Source organism: Oreochromis niloticus, linkage group LG23 (assembly GCF_001858045.2).
Source record: "Oreochromis niloticus isolate F11D_XX linkage group LG23, O_niloticus_UMD_NMBU, whole genome shotgun sequence".
NCBI lineage: Eukaryota > Metazoa > Chordata > Actinopteri > Cichliformes > Cichlidae > Oreochromis > Oreochromis niloticus.
In genome coordinates, this window is record NC_031986.2 from 27,572,853 (window position 1) to 27,593,439 (window position 20,587).

Consider the following 20,587-nt stretch of genomic DNA (forward strand, 5'->3'; position numbering starts at 1 on the left):
ACGGAGGTCAGCACCTTTCAGATGAAGCTCGTTCTGACACACTGTGCTCACCTTCATCAGAAATAGAGCGCTACAGCAGCTTCATCACTGCAGGCGCTGATTAAGTTTATTTAAAGCCTTTTGTTGTCCACACTTTTCCTCTGCCACTTATCTATATCACCATGTTACACCACAACATGATGCAGATAGTTTCAGAGAAACAAAAAGAAACAAAACAGTAAAAAACGTTTGTTTTTAATTATTGTAGATCAATTTGTGTTTAAACAGGACTTTATTATTCAATCATTCTATTACCTGAATGAATCAGTTAATGAATCGGCTGTTTCACAAACCAATCATAATCACTTACAGGGAATACCTCATAAAGACAAATGTTTTATTTTTTTTCAATTTAATTATCTGAACTTAGCTTCAGTGGGACTGACATGTGATTATTAACTCTTTATCTGATAAAACACACAAACAAAAAAAAATAACATGGTAAGTGTAAAATATAAATTACTGCATAAACATTTCTCATTGATAATTAAACATCTCCATCGTCATAGTGGATTCAGTGGCTCCTCCTTGTGGCAGGAAACTGTTACTGCAGAACAAAAAACACAGAAACGTTTCGTTCTATTGTCGGGTTTTTATTGAGCTTAAGCAATTAACCTGCAAACGTCAGATGTAACAAACACACCAGAGCTGCTGCTGAAGTCATCAACACCTTCCTTAACATCACACTCAGAGTCAAAACAAAGGTTTGAATCCAGTTTTCAGAACGAAAAACAAGCAATTAAATAAACTGCATTAAAAACAACCAGAAACAGGGAAGAAAAGAAGAAGAAAGAAAAATCCCTACATAGGCCAGTTTTTCCTAAATTTCCCACAACGCCTCTGGGTTGCTTTCCACACTTCAGACCATGGTCTGCTACAGTGAAAAAGACCAGGGTCACATGACTGCTGTGATTGCCTTCAGACATCACAGGTAACCCGAGCAGAGACCCTCACCATTCAGACTGTAACAGCGCAACGATACACAAACACACGGCACCTCAGAGCTGATCGATTAACTGACTGGTTGACTGACAGACAGTTTGTGCAGTTGTAGCAGCTTCTTTAATGGTTTTTACAAGAGAAACACTGTAGTGCCACCTGTGGTCACACCAGAACAAGCAGCAGTTACACTTAAACCAACTTAATCAACCAAAACATCGTGGTCATGTGACCAGGATCATTTAAGTGGAAATGATCCTGGACTTTGGTTCAGTCTGTCCTGACTCCCGTTAAACTCTAATGATCAACAGGCTTAAACTTGAGCTGAAGTAAAGAAACTAAAAACACTGGATGTTTCCAATGCTGTGAAACCCTGACAAATACCTCCGTGACACAACAACTAAGCCAAGGAACAAAACAAATTATGAAAACAAAACACTGAACACGACTGATTGGTCTTCATCAGATGACTGACAGGCAGAATTATTCATATTAAAACTTAACACTGAAACTAATCTGAAAATGACTTAAAGTCAACAACTTTATTAGATCCCAAAGTCATGACTCTTCACAATAAAAGGCTGAACTCTGTAGTGCCTAGAGTCTTTGTGTAATTAAACAGAGACAGTTAACTCCACATGTTATGATAACTGATGAAGAAGACTCTAAACCACTGATCGGTTATTATCTGTTATCACTGAAAAGAGAAAAAAATGAAACAAAAAACTGATACAAACAAAAGAGGATCCCGGGTCGTTCCCTGACCCTAACATTTTGTTAAGATCTAAATTATGACACTGTAATAATTAAACCAGATAATAAATAAAACTGAAATGTTGACTAATAAAATCTGAGGTATGAAAGTTGGGAGTAAATCTTTGACTATGGAAGCAAAAAACTTTGATGCGTTGGCTTGTGCAAGAAAACAAACTGTGGTTTGAAGACTGAACCCTGAAAATCAAGCCAGTAGTATCGTTTGCAGAGTTGAACTGTTGCTCAGTCAACTAATCAGTTAATCGGTTAATCAGCTCTTTGTGCCACCTGGGAAGACTCACACACATCTGCGTTGCAGCTTTTTTGATCTCCTCTAACGATCACTTCATAAACATAAATATGCAGGTAAACGATGAAGCTTAAAGGGATCCATCTGCATCAGAAACAATAGCAGCAGTAGTGAATATAAAAAACAGCCGATCTTTAATAACAGTAATATAGTATATAGTAAATGATAGAAGACGCAGACAACAAAATCTGATATTTTACTGACTATTCTCAGCACTGATGGTTATAAAGTCATGCTTTTGTTAGATTGTGTTGGATGTTTTGCTGTTTTTGGTAAACAGATTATTTTTGAGGGGTTTTTTTGGGTTGTGGGGTCAACTGGAACATTTCTTTGGAATGTTTTGTTGTCAAAAACATAAATAAACTTCACTTTTACATTTTAGTTTTTTAAATAAATAATAAATAACAGCCTAGTTTTAAGTGCTTATTTTCCCTTCAACAATAATTTCTTCAAATAAAAACAGAGCAAAAAAAAATTGCATAATGTACAATGACCTCCTTTAGAAGCTGCTAATCATCTGCAGAGATCCATGCCATCAGATTTAGTAAGTCTTCAATTTGCTGGAGCTCCTCTATTGTTAATAAATGATAATGATAATAATAACAATAATAATAATGATAATAATAATAATAATAATAATAATAATAATAACAACAACAACAGTTATTAATACTACTACTACTAATAATAATAATCATAGCTGTGACAGCTCCATGTGGTGGCCGATTGTTCTCACTCGTTTCACATATCTGACACTTTAAAGATTCATTTGATGTTGAATGTCTTTGGATTAAACTTAAAGAACTAATGTTTATTTACGTCAGTGATACAAAGATACACATGCAAGGAGAATCACTGAAATGAACACAACCTAAAAAAAAACAAAAAAAACGCTTCATAATCCCGGTCTGTGGCAAACATCAGTGTCTATATGGCGTCACTGTGAAACATCCAGGTAGATTAAAGCCTGTTAAATCAGCCTGACAGTGTGACTTCCTGTTTTATTCATAGATGACAGACAGCACTTTCCTCCTGGTGATCGACAAAGAACGTGAACAAGGTAAATCAGATTTATAAAGATGTTTTCTGTGGGAGAATTCCAATCTGATCAATATGACTAATATTGGCCCGTCACAGATATATTTTAGTACAATTATAACGAAACACACACTGAAACTTTAGACGTTTAAAGCTCCCGCAGCAATCTCAGGAAGTAGAACAATTTTGTTTTTCTGTTTATGACAGTAATCTGGGTCGCATCGATGTTGTTTGGATACTTTTCTTCTTCTGCTGCTGTAATGTCCTTTTTTTGGTCTCAGGCATCAAAAGAGCTTCATTAGGGGTAAATAATGACCGGTTTTAAAACCTCGTCAGCTCTCCATAGAACTTATTTTTTTATTTATTTAAATGGTGGCGCTCAAAGGTCAAATGCACTGCAACTTAAGAAAACATTAACAAATGGAACAAGTACACAAACAGAAAGGAAGTTGAAGAAAACACAACGGAAACAGAAAAAAAAAAAACTTTTTTTCTGAGGTTTTGCAATTTTTTTTTCTTTTATTGTACTTTGTGCGTTTTTGGAGTATTTTTCTACTTGCAGTTCGTTTGACCTTTGAGGGCCACCATCAGTTTTGAAATCATTGAATTTGAAGGCTGACCTGAGTCAGCGGATGGATATCAGCCAGGAGACTGGTACATCAGTTTTTCAGGTATTAACCAATATTGGCCAGTATGGATACTTACAGATTTTGGAGGTTGTTTCTTTGTTTTCCAGTAACACAGCATGAAGTTAGCACGGAAAAGCAATGAAAACACCGTCCGACTCTAATCAGATCTAAATAGGACTACACCGATATCTCTGGTGTCATGACACAGCTTGTCCAGCAGGCCAGCTTCGACTTGATTAGCAACACTAAGCTAAACAACTATCTTTATGATTATCAACATACATGGAATAACATGACAGCGTGTCTTTAGGAGATTGTTTATAAATGGATCAATTTAACGTCGATGTCATGAACGTTTGTGCAGCAAGTTCATTCATGTTTGCTCTGGAGGGCTGAAAACAGGTGGAGGTGGATGCAGCGGGTGAGTTGGAGTGTAACAGTCGCAGGTGATTTCGAGCTGAGGGTTAGTTTTTACATTTTTCTGTCATCTGATTGGAAGATGAGTTATATCAGCACACTGAACAGACTAATAAGACGATAGATGTTTGCATAAATAATTCAAAGCAGCTCCATCATACGTTTACCATGTTTAGAGCAAATAAGGTAAAAGAAAGACTTTTACCTTATCCGACAGTGTGAAATGTTATTTTTAAGGTATAATCTAGTTTTTGATTAAAGCTAAACCCGACTTTAACTCCTGTGCCTACTTTCAAGGCAAGAACTGCAAAAACAGAGCAGGACAGAGGAGAGTCAGGTGGTGGAGGGAGGAGGTTACCGCTGCAGCACGAGGCGAAGCAGTCACAGGAGGCAAAGGACGTGGAGTTATCACAGCGGGTTTCTCTGCAACACAAAAAAGACAAACATCAGTTTAATCAGAGCTGAACGTGTAAAAAACACCTTTTTCTTTTTAAGGGAGGAAGCCTGAGCCAGTGCAGCTCATCTGGACGTTAACATGAAGTCTAGGTTTGGATCGTGGCTAAAAAACTGAAATGTTGCTGCTGCTGGTCTAAAAATAAAGATGTATTCTGTTACTTTTTTTTATTTTAAAACGCAACTTCTTAAGTGTAGGATTTGTAAGTTTGCTGGGAAACAGCACGATCTTTGCTTTATGCTGTCAAAACAGTCAAAAGTCAAATCTACACGAGGCACATCTTAGTGGTTCAGTAAATTAGACCTTCATTTTCGTCAGTGTTTGAGCTCTCGAAGGTCTGTTTCCTCTTTTATCCAGTCTGTTTTAACACTACCGCAGCTTTGTAGGTGATGTATGCTGCTTCTACAAACACCCCTGACAGTGGAATATTGAAATATTGTAGGCGGATCAGAAACAAACAAACAAGAAGAAAAAAAAAAAAGCTAATAAAATACTTTCCTTCCTCTTGTAGTGCTGCTTCTGATTTTCGATTCAGATTTAAGTTCTTGTTTTCACTTTTTTCAATATGAAAAGTGAACAATATTTAAAAGGGAAACGTGACACTGGAACTCTTTAAAGATTCAAATGTGTTCGCAGGCTTTGGTGCAGTCCAGCAGGTGGCAGTGTTGCAAAACAGAACCACTGATGGGGCTGCTTAATAGTCTGATAACCATGGTTCACGTTCACCTGCAGGAAACTGAGGATTTTTTAAAAAGACTCTTAAATTGGGGAAAATCTGAATGGAGTCTGGTGCTGTTTGAGCACAAGTGAGAATTTCACCTGATATTGACCTGCTGCACAAACCCCAAGCACTAGAAAACGTTTTTATCCCCATACCTGCGCTCACATTCAGTCGTGATCAGGGTTCATGCTGTTTATCTGTGACACATGTAGGGCCACATGGACGCAGCTGACACATAACGAGGCTTAACGAGAACCTGCTGCAGACACCAACTCCAACTTTGACTTGATTTGATATCGACGTGTTGTTGTTGTTTCTGTATCAATAAAACTAATGGTGTCCAGCTTCAACACTGCAAGAGACCAATCACATTGTGGTGATGTCATAGTTTTAGAATGTGGAAAGATCCAGGCACCACACCAACACGACAATAAGAGACACACACTAGATTTGCAGCACATGTATTTTTTTCAGAGGGAGAGTGGATTAATAAAGAGGCTTTTTGTGCAGCAGTCAGCTCTTTGTGAGCTCGAGGCTTCATCGACACTTACTGTAAACAGTTTCTGCACTGAATCAGACCTAAAGAGGAAACCTGTCCTGACTTCTATTCACTAATCACAGCAGTGTGATCATTTTCTGCACTTTTCAAAGACTCCTGAGCTGCTGCTGCACAAACACTGAGGTGTTCCTAATAAAGTGCTCATGCTGCTGAACTGACCTGTGACTTTCAGAGTTATCCTGGTCTGATAGTCCACTTTGGGGATGGTGCAATCGTACGGGCCAGCGTCGTCCGCCCTCAGGTCCTTTATGATGATGGAGAGGTTTCCAGTCTTGTATTGGTTTGGGAAGCTGACCACACGACCTTTAAACTTCGCATCTATTTTATCCTCTCTGCTGTTGATGATGTCCAACACAACTTGGTCATCCTTGTCCCTCCAGAAGGCCTTGACCGGCTCGGACAGCTTTTCAGAGTAGACGCAGGGCAGGAGGACCTCATCACCGATGAAGCCGGTCATCACAGACTGGCTGCTGGCTGCAGGACGACAGGACAGGTGAGTTACAGGTTACCTGTGTACAGCTTCACCACAGCTCTCTGGTTTAGTTCACTTTTTGAGCAACAGACTAAAAACTTAATGTTCCAGTTTTTCCTCTGGATAAACTTCCGTCCTCTGAACCAAATCCTCAGAAGGCAATTTATGGAATCAGTCTGTGGTTTGGAAAAACCTTAAATACATAAAACACTCACTGGATGTTCTCCTGCTCAGTAAACCCTCATGAATCTCTTTAAAATGTGCAGAGGCCTGTCACTTTTTACTGTCAATAAAATCTGCCACACGATGATGGAAGACTCGAGCTCCAAGGCCTGGATTTATACAATGTTTTCCATTGCTGCTGCACTGTGTAAGTCATGCTCAGTGCTGTGAGTGAGTGACCTGCAAACATCATGTGACTTTGAGCACAGGGAAAATCTCCTCACAGCAGAGGAAGAACAGGAGCAGTATTTTAGCATGAATTAATCTGATTCAGCTGTAAATGTCTGTCCTGAGACTCTGAGGAGCCGTAAACTGAAGCCAAGAGCAGCTTTCCTCTTTTCCAATCTGTAATCCAAGTCCTTCACCAGCTGCTCCTTAAATAATTCACTAAATGACACCGACCTACATGATTACAGAGCTCTGCAGAAAGGTGAGTCAGGTCTTAGAAATAGTTCATCTTTAAATCTCTGCAAATACCAGAGACTACCAGCCTTGACTGATTACCAATCAGTCAAGGTTGGCAACCAGAGATCATACACCATTTACACCAGTGACTGCACCCCTACGCACCCCCTGCAACATCATCATCAAATTTGCAGACGACACCACTCTGATGGGGCTCATCACCAACGATGATGACACCGCCTACAGAGATGAGGTCCAGCGACTGGCAGAATGGTGTAACTACAATAACCTTACCCTAAACACCACGAAAACAAAGGAAGTGGTCATGGACTTACGCAAAACAAGAACCGATCCCCCTCCCCTATCCATAAAAGGTGACTATGTGGAGAGGGTGTCCTCCTTTAAGTTCCTCGGCACCCACATATCTGAGAACCTATCTTGGTCCACAAACACATCAGCCCTAGTGAAGAAAGCCCAGGAGCGCCTCCATTTCTTGAGGGTTCAGAGATGGAACAGGCTGCAGACTGACCTAGTGTCCTAGTGTCTCAGTCTTTCCCTGTTCTGTGCAATATTTTTTTGGCTCATGTGCAATATCTTTGGTATATGCAATATTTTTTGGTCTTGTGCAATAATTTGGTCTCAGTGGAATTACCATCTCCACCCTAAATGACCACAGGCCCCTCCACCCTTATTTATTTATTATATTTTATAAAAAATGCTAAGTGTCTCTCATATGTTTCTTTTAACCAGTCGCCGGGGACAGTTTAAAAGAAAATAAACTACTGTAAGGGTCATTAACATAATCCCAGGAATAAAGCGATAGCATCCCCAGGAAAGTAATAAATTTTACTGTTTTTTGCCGTGACTTTTCACTTTAACGTGTTTGTACTGATTTTTGTCCTCTTTTATTTCTGATGATTTTACTTTTGTTTACTGTGGTTTTATGGATTTTTGCCCCTTTTTTTGTTTGTTTGTAGTAAAAGCACACACTCACAGCTTATTTTATGACACTTTCACAGCTGAAACAACAAAATAATTCCAAGCAACCTACTTACATTATAAGGGTTAATTCATTTATAATGAATCCAGTCATAAGACGGTAACGGGATCCTGGTTTTCTGCACAGTCTTTAGGGTTTTTTTTTCCATAGTACCTACTGGGACAGGCCCAACGTGGCACGACTCTTTTTTTCCATTACAATCGAGTACAACCTAATGCACATTGGGTTGTTATAGCAACGTGGGCAAATGTCTCGTAACATCATTTGTATGCGACCTGAACGCCACAGCAAAGATGGACGTCGGGGCGATGGTATACCTGATTTTAGTGAAGGAAACGCTCTCATGACTTATCAAGTGACGACACTGATTAGCTAATCGATGGCACGCAGTCTGTTGGACGGCCTCAGATCACTTGGAACTCTAAAAAAGTACCTGGTACTACTACTTAATGGAAAACCCTAAAAAACCCTGTTGTCAGTGACTCCCGGGCCACCTTGCAGCCTCTTTATTGTATGCATCACTGTATGAAAAAGTGAAATTGTATCCACAGTATCAACAAAGGTTCTGCTCATCTCTGCTCTTTGTTTACATGCAAATATACACTCACAACACTGGATCTAAATCCTCTGCTGCCCACAAAGGGAACAACAATTGCGAAGCTAAGAAATTTTCCAAACTGATCTCTAATGACTGCACAGTTTTAATTTTGGTTTATTTTAAAGGAGGGCCACACAGACTTTCCTTGGCATGTTTCTCAAGTTTGTTCAGCTCATCGGATGCAACACAACAAGAACATGAACAGCAGGAAACCACAAGGAGGAAGAAGAGTCACACTTCACTAGGAACTGAAACTGCACCACTTAACCAACTAAAGAGTTCTTCTTCTTTGGGTCTTTTATTTGGTGGAAAGATTGAATCAGACTGTGTTTAAATATCTTAAGTTACCCTGACACACAAGAAGAACATTACAACTACTGGAAAGCCTTAAACTAACACTGAACCAAAGAAAAACTACACTGAGGTGAGCGAACACGCCCTGAGAGTCAAAGTGAGAAGAAATATGGAAACCCAATAAAACAAGACATTAATAATAATAATAATAATACTAGTAATAATGATAAGCTACACAAAATGTGACTTTAGGAAAGATTCTGCAATTTGGGACAGGTACATTAGAACATGTCTTGACTACTGGCTAGTTAAAATATGAAAAATCATATAAAGACCTCGGAAGACTTCTCACATGAAATGAGCAACTAATCCACTGTCAAGTATTCTAAATTGTTTTACTGTGTTAACTTTTATGTGCAAATTGCTTCGAGCAGTTCTTAAGGAGTTTTTAATGCCTCTTTGTGTATTTTAAACTTGTGAAAATATGCACGTTTTAATCCATCGGGAAACCCCAGATTTTTCTTTCTATTCGGATTAGACAGTCTACTGATCGTTTTGCTTTTGTGGTATCATTTATCATATTTGTTCAATCCAGCATGAAAACTGAATTAAAATAGCATTAATTCAATTTGCATTTTCTAAAAACACCATGTTAAAAAAATATACTATTATAGTTCTTGTGAACTATTTAACTACATACTTAATACATTAATTTGGAAAAGAAACACTTTAAAAAGTACACGCAGTTTATAGAGGTAAAAACTGAGCTGCGTGGGGATTACACGAGGTTTCAGATTGCTTTATATGAAATTGAGTTTCATTTCATTTATTTAACATTTTTAATTATTTTAATTGATTCTTTTATGTTCAGAAAGGCCAGTGACAACTTCAGGCTTTTATTTTTAATACTGTTTGAGACATTTATGTTAAACATGCAATCAGACTGTCAGGTGTGCTTGTGAGGGGGGGCTGAAAGTGAGTGGATCAGCCTTTTAAAAGAATAAAATACCTAAAGAAATATCTGATGTATGAAGCTCAAATTTCACAACACTCGCTACATACATATATCCAAACTTTGGACCGTAAAAAATGTAGATTTTTTTTATGCTTGACTCACCCAAGCTCAGACTCGACAACAGGAACACCATCAGGCTGTGGAGACAAAGAAAGACACGCAGACTTTAGTGTAACTTCTGATTCTCTATCAGGATGAAGGAGTCACTGTGGCACAGCTGATGTTACTGAACTGAAGTCCAACAAGTCTGCAATCAAGGAATCTCAACAAGTGAGTTCAGCAAAGCTCAAGAGCAGAAACAGCAGTATTTAAACGAAAATTCAGCTGTTAATTAATCATTAAAGGCAAAAAAATACAATAAATTTTAATGATGCAAAATCTGACATCAGGAAAAGAGTGGACTCTAATCTTCTCATTTTCAAGGAAAAACTGCCAAAAACGTGAACGTTAAACCTTCGTAAATGTGTTTTCGTGGTGTAAAGTTGTTTTTAAAATGAAGAAAGGGAGTTTTAAGTGTGAATGAGAGAAAACTGGAGGTTTGTCTGGATGTTCTCGCAGGTTTTTAAAATCATATTATCTGTGATCCGGGGTTTCAACATGTCGTGTTATTTATCTATGAATGTTATCTAAACGTATTTTTAGCTAAACTTAAAAACGATGGAGTGAAGTGAGTTGGCGGAGAAGCAGGAGGAGTTAAAGCGGGTCCACGTGGGCTGGTTATGTGAGCAGAAGCTTGTTTATCTGCAGTTAATTCAGAGATATTCAGACTTTGTCTTGTTTCTTCTTTAAAGCTGGCCAGTTCCAGGAACTGAAGCTACAATAAAACCAAGCTAACATTGAACTACGTAGCTAGCCTCAGTGACCCATCACACTCATTTTGTGGCCCAGTCGTTGCCCGTTTCATCACTGACCTGATTAAACTGTTCATGTCGTTTCTTTATACCTTCCAGATGCCAAAAATAAACTTTAGATTTACTTATTACTGCTAGTTTTCCAGCTGGCTGTACGTTTTCGGTTTACGTATCTCAGTTACGGAAGCCGTTAGGCCGTCACTTCCGCTTAAGGATTTTTAAAATTAAGCTCGGTCTCATAATAATGCAAATACTAGTATTAAATATTTTTAAAATGTATCTCAGCTGTGTTTGTGTGTGTTTATACAATTATTTCACCTTTTTTTTTTTAAATCTACATTTTGAAGCCTTTCACGCTGAACTTCTGCTGAAATGTTGCGATTTTTGCTCCGAAACTCCAGTAAAAAGCAGATTTTCCAGCTGTAACACACCTGTCACATGTCCTGCAACCGCCACACGTCACTGAAAACACCTTGTGCTCAGGTCGGACCACCTCATACTGTTTTCTCCTTCTCCTACTGCGCCTCCTCCAGCACTGGTGTTGCAGAGACTTTTGCAGCCGTGTCCACGAGTGGATGATCCTCACTGGGCCTGCGTGAAGGGTGAAAAAATAGAAAAAAACTTCAGTAATTACACTGAAACACTCAAACCGTTTAAATAAAGTTTGTTTGAAAAGTCACAGAATGTCCTGGAGACAGAATTTACTGGAACACCTCCCGTTTAACCCTGTAGGTAGTTTCCAGCCGCCCACACGAAATACTTAAAAAAAAAAAGAGAAGTTTTTTAACAGTAAAAAAAAAGAAAAAAAAGAAGAAGTAGCAGTGTGACAAAGTGGTTAGGCATGAACTCATTTACCACTTGTCCCTTAACCATATTGATAATTTATTTCTTTGTTATTTTACAGTCAGCCATAATGCTTTAATTTAGACATTGCTGGTGTAACTTCTCGTAACACACACTATCCTGGGTTTTGTTTGTGGTAGCAGTAGTTACATCCATGCATGTTTTTTAAAGCAAACACTACTAACCATCAGGTCATCTGAATTTTCTTCTGTTCACAGGCAAATGTCTGGTAAATTATGTTTCTTTATGTTGTTTTGGTTATACTTACCATGGTGTCCATGTTGTTTATTCAGGTCCTATATTTAAGACAGGTATATCGGAAGGGCCGCCCCGTACTTCCTGTTTATATAGGGTCATGAGGTCAATGATTGCATCATTGGGTGTAACCAAATGGAGGGTTTTTCATTTTGTATAGTATTGTTTATTTTCTTTAAAGTAGCCTTTTGATTATATTGATTATGATTATATTGTATGCAGTGTTTTACTTTACAAACCATTTAGCTGAGTAAATGAGTTTGTCAATTTCATGCATAATCTTATTCCTGTTCTTTGTTTAGAATTGTATTGTTTGGTCTGACCTATTTGTTTCAATGGTAGAGACTAACGAGGTCAGGTGTGGGCAAAGTCCTGTATAAAGCAAGTGGGATTTTTGCATGCCTGATTGATTGTTTTATGGTAAAATGGAGATACCAGCAATAAAGTAGGCTTAAAAGAACTTCAATCGTCTGCTAATGCTATTTACTTATCACCTTCCTTGCTGCTTAAGTTATGCTACACACTACAAGCAGTAAAAACAAAACCACTATTGTAATGCAAAAATAACTATTTTATTTTTTTGTCTCAAAATATTAATTTACTGCATATATGTTCCAAAAAGCTCTATATTCATTTATCATCTTAGAGATAATGTAGACATAACCTATCAACATATAATGCAGTGTGACTGATACCAGCCGTTTCGCGGATTTTATTATTTTTTTTTTTTTTACAGCATATTGTGTTCTGCGTTCTGATTGCTGTAGACCATTGTCAATCAATCTCGTGCCGTGTCTCCTGTACAGCAGCGCTGCGGTCCCCAACACCCGGGCCACGGTCCGTGAGTCGTTTGGTACCGGGCCGCGAGAGTTGAGGCTCAGTGAAAATGTGAAGTGTATGGTTTTCAGGGTTTTTATCGTTAACTCGGTTTCCCTGGGTCTTTTCCTGTGTTGTAGTTGTGTGTCTTATTTTGAAAGAACTATTTACGCATTACCATAGCGACCAGAGAGCGTTAAGGGGCAGAGAGGAGGATGTTACTTTCAATGTTGTTGGCGCATTTCAGGAGGAAGTTACACAATTACACAGTGAATTCTCGGTTATTATTATATTTACAAAATACCACAGTTTTTGTCTTGGTAATATCATTTTATTTTGTTGTATTGACCGCGACACCTTAAAGGCCGGTCCGTGAAAATATTGTCTGACATTAAACTGGTCCGTGGCACAGAAAAGGTTGGGGACCGCTGCTGTACAGTCCAGAATGCGTTTAGCTTTTCGAATTTACATATATCTTCGATCGCTAGCAGTGTGACTCTGAAGTGCTGTACTGTATGTTTGTAAGTTTTCTCCCCAACAAAAACGTTTTGCACCATTTTATAATACTGGATGTTTCTATGAAGGTTTGAACTGTTTAAACAAAAGAGAAAAGTTTGAAAATTTTCATGCCTGCCTGAGAAAAGTGTATAAAGCATGTAGTGAGGGGTTTTACAGCCTTAAAACATCTATAATAACTGTAAAAAATAAAGTTGGCTACTTTGCGGATTTCACCTACCGCGGGGTATTTTTAGAACGTAACACCAGCGATAAACGAGGGACCACTGTACTATTAATAGTAGAGTCTGGGACATCTAATTGATTAACATCAACATTGATTATTATGCACTGCTTTTTTTGTTCAAGGAGGGCAAAAAATATAAAACTCTCTCTCAGCTTGTTCATTGCCAAAAATGGCCACCTTTTGTGTGTGTTCACAAAATGCTATAAATTTTATATTTATTAAAACATGTTTCTACTTTTACCGAATTGACTCTTTAAATTAGCACCAGTCCTTTTAAATCAAAACCAAAATTTTTATCTAAATTCTTTTTTTTTTTACTCTTTAAATGCTGGTTAGGTCATATATTACCAGTAACTTTTCAGAAAAAAAGGTGATAAAGTCCTAATGTTTTCATGAAACTTCCTATTTATTTTTTTTCATCTGTGCATCGGGGACAAGGCTGTCTTGCAATTGCTGAGGTCACTAGTGTGCGCCCTATTTCTTCCAGGATCACTCTTCATTTGTAGGTTTTAGTGGACTGTGAAGTGGTTTTCATTGGACGGAGGCATTGTATTCCACGACATCCGGGAGATTGTAGAAAAGAGCAGTAGGGGAGACCGGGGATAGTTGTAACGTGGGTCAGTTGTAACACTTCCAATTTCTCCAATCAGGGCTAAGTTTCAAATGATGTGATTCATCCTGTGCATGCCCAATTCAGTTCGGCTATCAAATGTGAAAAATCAGCACATTTTGTCAAACACAGACAATTTAACACGAAAAAAAGTAATTTGTATGCCAAAAGTAAGTTTTTCTACTTTATTTCAATTTCTAATAGCATTATCTGCGTTGCAGTTAAACTCATCAAACTTAAATTATGTTATTTGGATGTCTATGGGGATATATTCTGTGTAGGTCTTTAGTGCTAATGTTTTAGCCGTTGGCTGTAATGTTAGCTAGTTCATGGCTATAGGAGTCTGGGTCAGTTGTAACAGCAACAGTCTGGGTTAGTTGTAACAATAATGCAGATGTTACAACTTACCACACTATTACTTTAACTTATATTAAACAAGTTGGGGCAACGACATCAGCAGAGAGGTTCACTGGTCGCCTTTGTATATGCGGTTAATGCCATTGGCAACACAATTCCTCCACTGTTTGTGTTCCCACACATACATTATGCAGACCACTGTGTCAGAGATGGACCAGTAGGAAGTATTGGTAGTGGAAATAAATCAGGATGGGTGCAAGAAACAGATTTCCTCATCTTCCTGAAGCACATTGCAAACCACACCAAGGTAAGCCATGATAAGAAGTAATGGAATTGTGATGCTGGTGCACAACTACATTTTTTCAGCTTCATTGTTATGTTCAAAATTGATGCAAGAGTTGTAGGTTATAATGCCCACTGAGCCAATGAGGCCAAACTCAAGGAAGACCAATCAAAATGAATGAAATATTCAGTTGCAGAAAATTCCATCATCTGTCTTTTTTGGGGGGTTGGAATATATTCAAAAGCTAGATTTCTGCATTCTGTCACACACATAGCTACATAAATGGCTCTAAGTGCATTCATGTGTTGAATAACCAATGATTACATGTTAATATTTTGTCAGTACCCTTATTTGATTGTGTTACATTTCACCCCAGGATATGTTACAACTAACCCAGACTATGGGGTTAATTGTAACATTTCACTCTTTGTGTTGAGACCATACCATGCAATGGGTAATTGTGCTGCAGAGAAAATAGCTGCACTATTTAATAGCCGAGACATGTAAATACTTTGCATTAAATTTTCAATCCACTACCTTAAAAGAGCTCCAATTTACAGACAGAAATGTCAAAAATGTTACAACTATCCCCGGTCTCCCCTAATGCCCTTCTTGTCATCTTTCCAGAAAAATAAGTGATCTGGAAGCTGTTAGGCTTACTTACAGCAGCAGCACTTTCTGCACCTGCATAAACTCCAGGGCAAATATACTAACAGCTTTTGTTGCTGTATGTGCTGCAGCTGCAGCTTTGAATTTTTTTTTGAGAGTTAATGTTTTGGCTATGGTATCTTGTTATTAAATGTACAAGAGTAAAAGTGTTTTTAGCATGTGCTTCAAAGCTAAGTTTGACTGGGAAACGCAAAGCTCAATAGTGCATCAACAGAAATTCACTGCAGCCTGTGCAATATTTAATGCGTCATAATTTATTCCAGTCTATCTTGCAAACACATATTTGTGCTGCAATGTCATGCACAAACTATTGGATCCTTAAGATCAAACCTATGTCATTCTTTTGGTCCATTGCAGTGGGGTAAGCCATCAAACACCCTTATTTGAAAATCAGAATATTACATTAAATTGCTTCTTTGGCCAAAAATGGGTAAATGATGTAATTTTTTAAAAAACATTAAAAACTACAATTTACATGTGTTGATTTAGTACTGTAAATAATAAGGAATTAAAAAAGGTTGTTATAATGGGTTTCAATTGGCCAAAAATGGCCACGATAGAGCCAAGAGGAACAATAGGATGTTTAGTGTATATATTTTTGATGAATTTAAGAAGCTGAAGTTGAAAATTATAAAAGCTGAAAAAAAAAAATCTAGACCCTTGGTAAGTTTCATTCCATTTGCATTAACACAGCAGAAATGGTTGAAAAAAAAGAAGTGAACTGGCCACATATGGCCAGCACAGAGCCCAGAGGGTTAATGTGTAAAATGTATAAAAATGTTATTGATTACAAGGTAATACATTACTGTTAATATCAACGGTAAGCTTTTTATTTTGAATTTATAAGTATAAACAATGCTGTTACATTTACACTGCAATTTTTTACTATAAGTATGGACATGGAAACAAGTGAGCAACATTTTGAAATAAGTTTAATTGGAATTCTGTACACTGAAAAAAAACAAAAAACAAACAGACAGTGCCTTCATCTGTCCATTAAATGTCAAACATCACAATGACCCATAGTCCCTGCTCGTCAGCACAAGCTTTTAAAAAGAGCTCCATGTCCTCTGCAAACTGAAAAACAAAGAGGAGGAAGTCCCTGTACACAAACACACTGCAGATGACAGGCCAGGCAAACAGCTATTGATCTGTTTGAATGACTCTTCATCATGTGAGCCTTGAAGTTTTTTTTAAGAAGACTAAGACCACAGTGAGGGCATTTCATTTTCATGGACTTTCTGTTTGTAATGTAATGTGCTGATATGTGCAAAAAAAGTCATACCCAAATACAATATGTAACCCCTATAGACATGGTTACTATTATTTTTTGTCTTGTATTATTATTTCCGACACCCCTTGAACACACTTTGATTTTCCGTAGTTCAGTGAATGCAACATACGCACGCTGCTGCATTAAGCTAGACAAAACGGAGCAAGACACCGAGAGCAATCAACAAGCTACACAGTGAGTCTTTTGATATAAAATAAGTGTTAAAAAGTACCTTTAACAGTATCTAACTTAAAGTTATGTACTTTTCAGAGCCGTTTATGTGTTTTGCTCTCGACCAAACCAGGTGGAGCGTGTGTTTGTTTCTTGGGAACTCCGGTGAGTTACTAAAGATGATACGTTAGCAGGAAAACCTATGCTAACTTTACATGTGGTAAATACTGCAACAGTGTGAATTCTGTATTGCCTAAGAAAGCTAAAACCAGTCGGAGTACTTGAACTGTGTGTGAAATGGAGTGTTGTACTTTATTTTATTGTCTATTTGATTAAGCACTTTCACAAATGCACAAAACTAATGCAAGATGCATTTTTCTTTTAGCTATAAATGTTATTCAGTGCTTTTTCTGCACTTTGTCATTTTCGTTATGGGTTAATTCATGTAAATAGGTTATTTAAAACTAGTTACATCACAAACATTTCATGATGTGATTACATATGCCTTAAAAAGGGGTATATAAAAACATTTGATTGTAATGCTGTAAAGCAATACAAATTGAATTCATAGAAACAGAACAATGTTAAAACAACAGTGTACTTGATTTTGAAAACTTTATGAGATCTCATTTTATTTAGAAAAACTGTTAAGAACTATTTTGTTTGTTGCTCTGTACTGTATGTGCAGACTGTTTTATTTTTGTGATCCTGGATCTGATCCTGAAGTGGTTCTGGATATGGATGGCGAGATGGCGAGCCAGACCCTGTGAAAACTCTTGGCGAATCCAAAAGCAGTGTGGCCAGCTGTTCTGGATGCAGGAGTAGATCTACAGATGTGAATTACTTCAAATCGCAGGATTTCAGATAAGCAAGAGCAACAACTACTTACTCCATACGGATCGTTTCTCTGAAAAACTATTGAACTCACAATATCCTGCTCATCAGGAGTCAGGTCTAAAGAGACTACTTATTTTATTTTATTATATTTTGTTGTTATTTTCAAAAGAGCGCTCTTCTCTGTTGATCTTCTGTTAATTTTCTATGTTGTTTACATTGGGTTATTGCACCATTGTAACATTGTAATAAATCTGCCGGCTGTTCAACACTCAATTCTCTCAAATTTATTTTACTCCTCTCGACTCTAGTCTATAAGACTAACCTTACTATACTAAGCAGGTGTTACAAATAAGAAATCAGCTATTTTGATTTTAAGGTGCAACTCTGGCAGCATTTTTGCCATTTTCAGGCCTCTCCTCATGGAGAGTTCATTGGATCAACATGATCTCTGATCTGGTGATTTAAAGTTGTGTTAAGTATAGTTCAATCTGCCCCAAACATCACATGCTTCATGGGAATCCAAGTCTGGAGATATCTATGTCCCAATATTAGGCCACACTTATAGTGTTGTCTCAGATCAAATTTACATCAATGGTTCCATGCATGATGTACAAAAGAGTGACAAACACCATACTGCCCATACTGCTCAGCTGCAGTATGGCATAAGCATAGCTTGCCTTGATATACACAAGGGTCCTATCATCTGTGCTTGCAACCTTTATTATTATTATTATTATTTAGTTTATCAAGTATTTAGAGTTCTCAGGCCTTTTAACTCTGTTCTGACCTGAGTGAATCCAGTCTGCAGTATGAACTCTTCAATCCAGCAGACAGTATCTTCACACCAGAATCTTGCACATTGTTGTTACTCAGATCCAGCTTCCTCAGATGAGATGAGTCACAGTTTAAAACTGAGGACAGAGCTTCAAAGCTTCTCAGTGAAAGGTTACAGCCACTTAGTCTAAAAGGAAAATAACAGAGCAATGATTAGCTCTTTTAGTAAGCTGAATATCTCAATAAATATCTGTGTACTTAGACAGCTTTCTTGGAGGCTTTGACGACTGGTAGCAGCCTCAGAAGAGCCCTTTCTGAAACATCATATTTCTTCAGCTCAAACACATCCAGATCCTTTTCTGATGACAGTAAGATGAAGACCACGGCTGACCACTCGTCAGGAGACAGTTTGTCTGCGTAGAGACGCCCTAAACTCAGGATAAACTGGATTGTCTCTACTAGAGAACAATCATTCAGTTCATTCAGTGAAAGAGATTGATAGTTTTCTCTGTAGGCAGATTCTCACAAAGCTTGTTCTCAATGTACCGAACTGTTTGTTTACTGGCTTTTGAGATACTTTCTGAATCAGTCACAAGGCCTCTGAGTAGAATCTGATTGGTCACCAGTGAAAGACCCAGCAGAAAGCGGAGAAATAAGTCCAGGTGCCCGTTTGGACTCTGTAAGGCCTCGTCCACAGCACATTGGTAGAAGATTGTGGATGAGGTTTGTTCTTTTTTCCAGCAGATTTGCTTCAAAGTTGATAAATGTCAGATGGACATGAAGAGCAGCCAGAAACTCCTGAACACTCAGATGGATGAAGCAGAACACCTTGTCCTGGTACAGTCCTCTCTCCTCTTTAAAGATCTGTGTGAACACTCCTGAGTAGACTGAGGCTGCTCTGATATCGATGCCACACTCTGTCAGGTCTGATTCATAGAAGATCAGGTTTCCTTTCTGCAGCTGATCAAAAGGCAGTTTTCCCAGAGACACAATCATCTTCCTGCTCTCTGGACTCCAGTGTGGATCTGTCTCAGCTCCTCCATCATACTTGACCTTCTTCACTTTGGCCTGAACCACCAGGAAGTGGATGTACATCTCAGTCAGGGTCTTGGGCAGCTCTTCTCCGTCTCTGGTTTTCAGCACATCCTCCAGAACTGTAGCAGTGATCCAGCAGAAGACTGGGATGTGACACATGATGGCTGTGTCCCAATTCAGGGTCTGCACGCTTGAAGTACGCGCACTACGCGTACTACATACGGTGCGTACTATAAGTATGAGAAGTGCGGAAGTGAGATGCTTGTGAAATGGGACGGTCTAGCCTTCGTCGTGCTGCTCAGGTTGCCTAGCAACCATGATACTAACCGCGAGAAACGTTACATACAGCTTTGTTTGACAGAAATGAAGGAGAAAAAATGTTTTGTTGGTCATTCATTTTTGTCATGACATCACTTTGATTAGTTGAGACCACAGGACTGTAAAACATGATAGTTGGGCTTCATTTCTGTACTGAACAGTCATTTTAAAATTAGTTAGTAAATAACAATTAGCTAATGTTGTTCATGAGACTAAAATCATCTCACTGTGGTAATGTAAATATAATATGGCCAATATTATAGTATTGTCAGATTATTATGTATATATATACATATATATATATATATACATATATATACACACACACACACACATATATGTATATATATATATATATATATATATATATATGTATATATATATATATATATATATATATATATATATTACAGCAGTGAGCTTGAACTCTGGGTCAAAGATTCAAGTTGCAGTTATTTATATTTCCTATCACCTTAAATCTTCACTCAAAGACAAGTATCTCTGACAGTGTATATATAGATGTATTATGCATAAGAGACAAATATTGTTCGTTTAATATGTTGGCATTACTAAATTTGGCTCAATGCTTATATATATATGTGTAAAAAGGAAAATGTACGAGCTGTGAAAACTGTTTCTGATAAAATGAAGAGCAGACTGATATATTAAATATTCCTTTATTGGGTGAGAAAATCAGAGCATGTCATAACTGCTTTAAGTCATACAGAATAGATATCAGAGCCTTAAACAGGCTGACTTCTGCTAAATGGGTCAAACTGGGCAGAAACTATACAAACACATAACATCCTTATAGAATATGATGTAACACTATAGATCAAATTACCTCAGAATATATAAAGCATATAAACAATTACAGCAATATGATGC

General features: G+C 37.8%; 1 protein-coding gene and 1 long non-coding RNA gene across 2 annotated transcripts; one reads left to right on the top strand and one right to left on the bottom strand.

The window, feature by feature from the left end:
• Positions 1–951: 951 nt before the first annotated feature.
• Positions 952–10,926, bottom strand: LOC109194350 (uncharacterized). The gene is made up of 4 exons (XM_019357342.2): positions 10,777–10,926; positions 9,968–10,002; positions 6,019–6,333; positions 952–4,548 (listed from the first exon to the last, which is right to left on the bottom strand). The coding sequence occupies exons 1-4, from the start codon at positions 10,791–10,793 to the stop codon at positions 4,418–4,420; spliced, it is 498 nt and encodes a 165-aa protein (XP_019212887.1). The 5' UTR covers positions 10,794–10,926; the 3' UTR covers positions 952–4,417.
• A 5,706-nt stretch (positions 10,927–16,632) lies between these two features.
• Positions 16,633–17,845, top strand: LOC106096914 (uncharacterized). Its single transcript, XR_001223248.3, has 3 exons — positions 16,633–16,759; positions 16,835–16,900; positions 17,424–17,845. It is a non-coding gene; the product is annotated as an uncharacterized LOC106096914 (long non-coding RNA).
• The last annotated feature ends 2,742 nt before the right edge of the window (positions 17,846–20,587 follow it).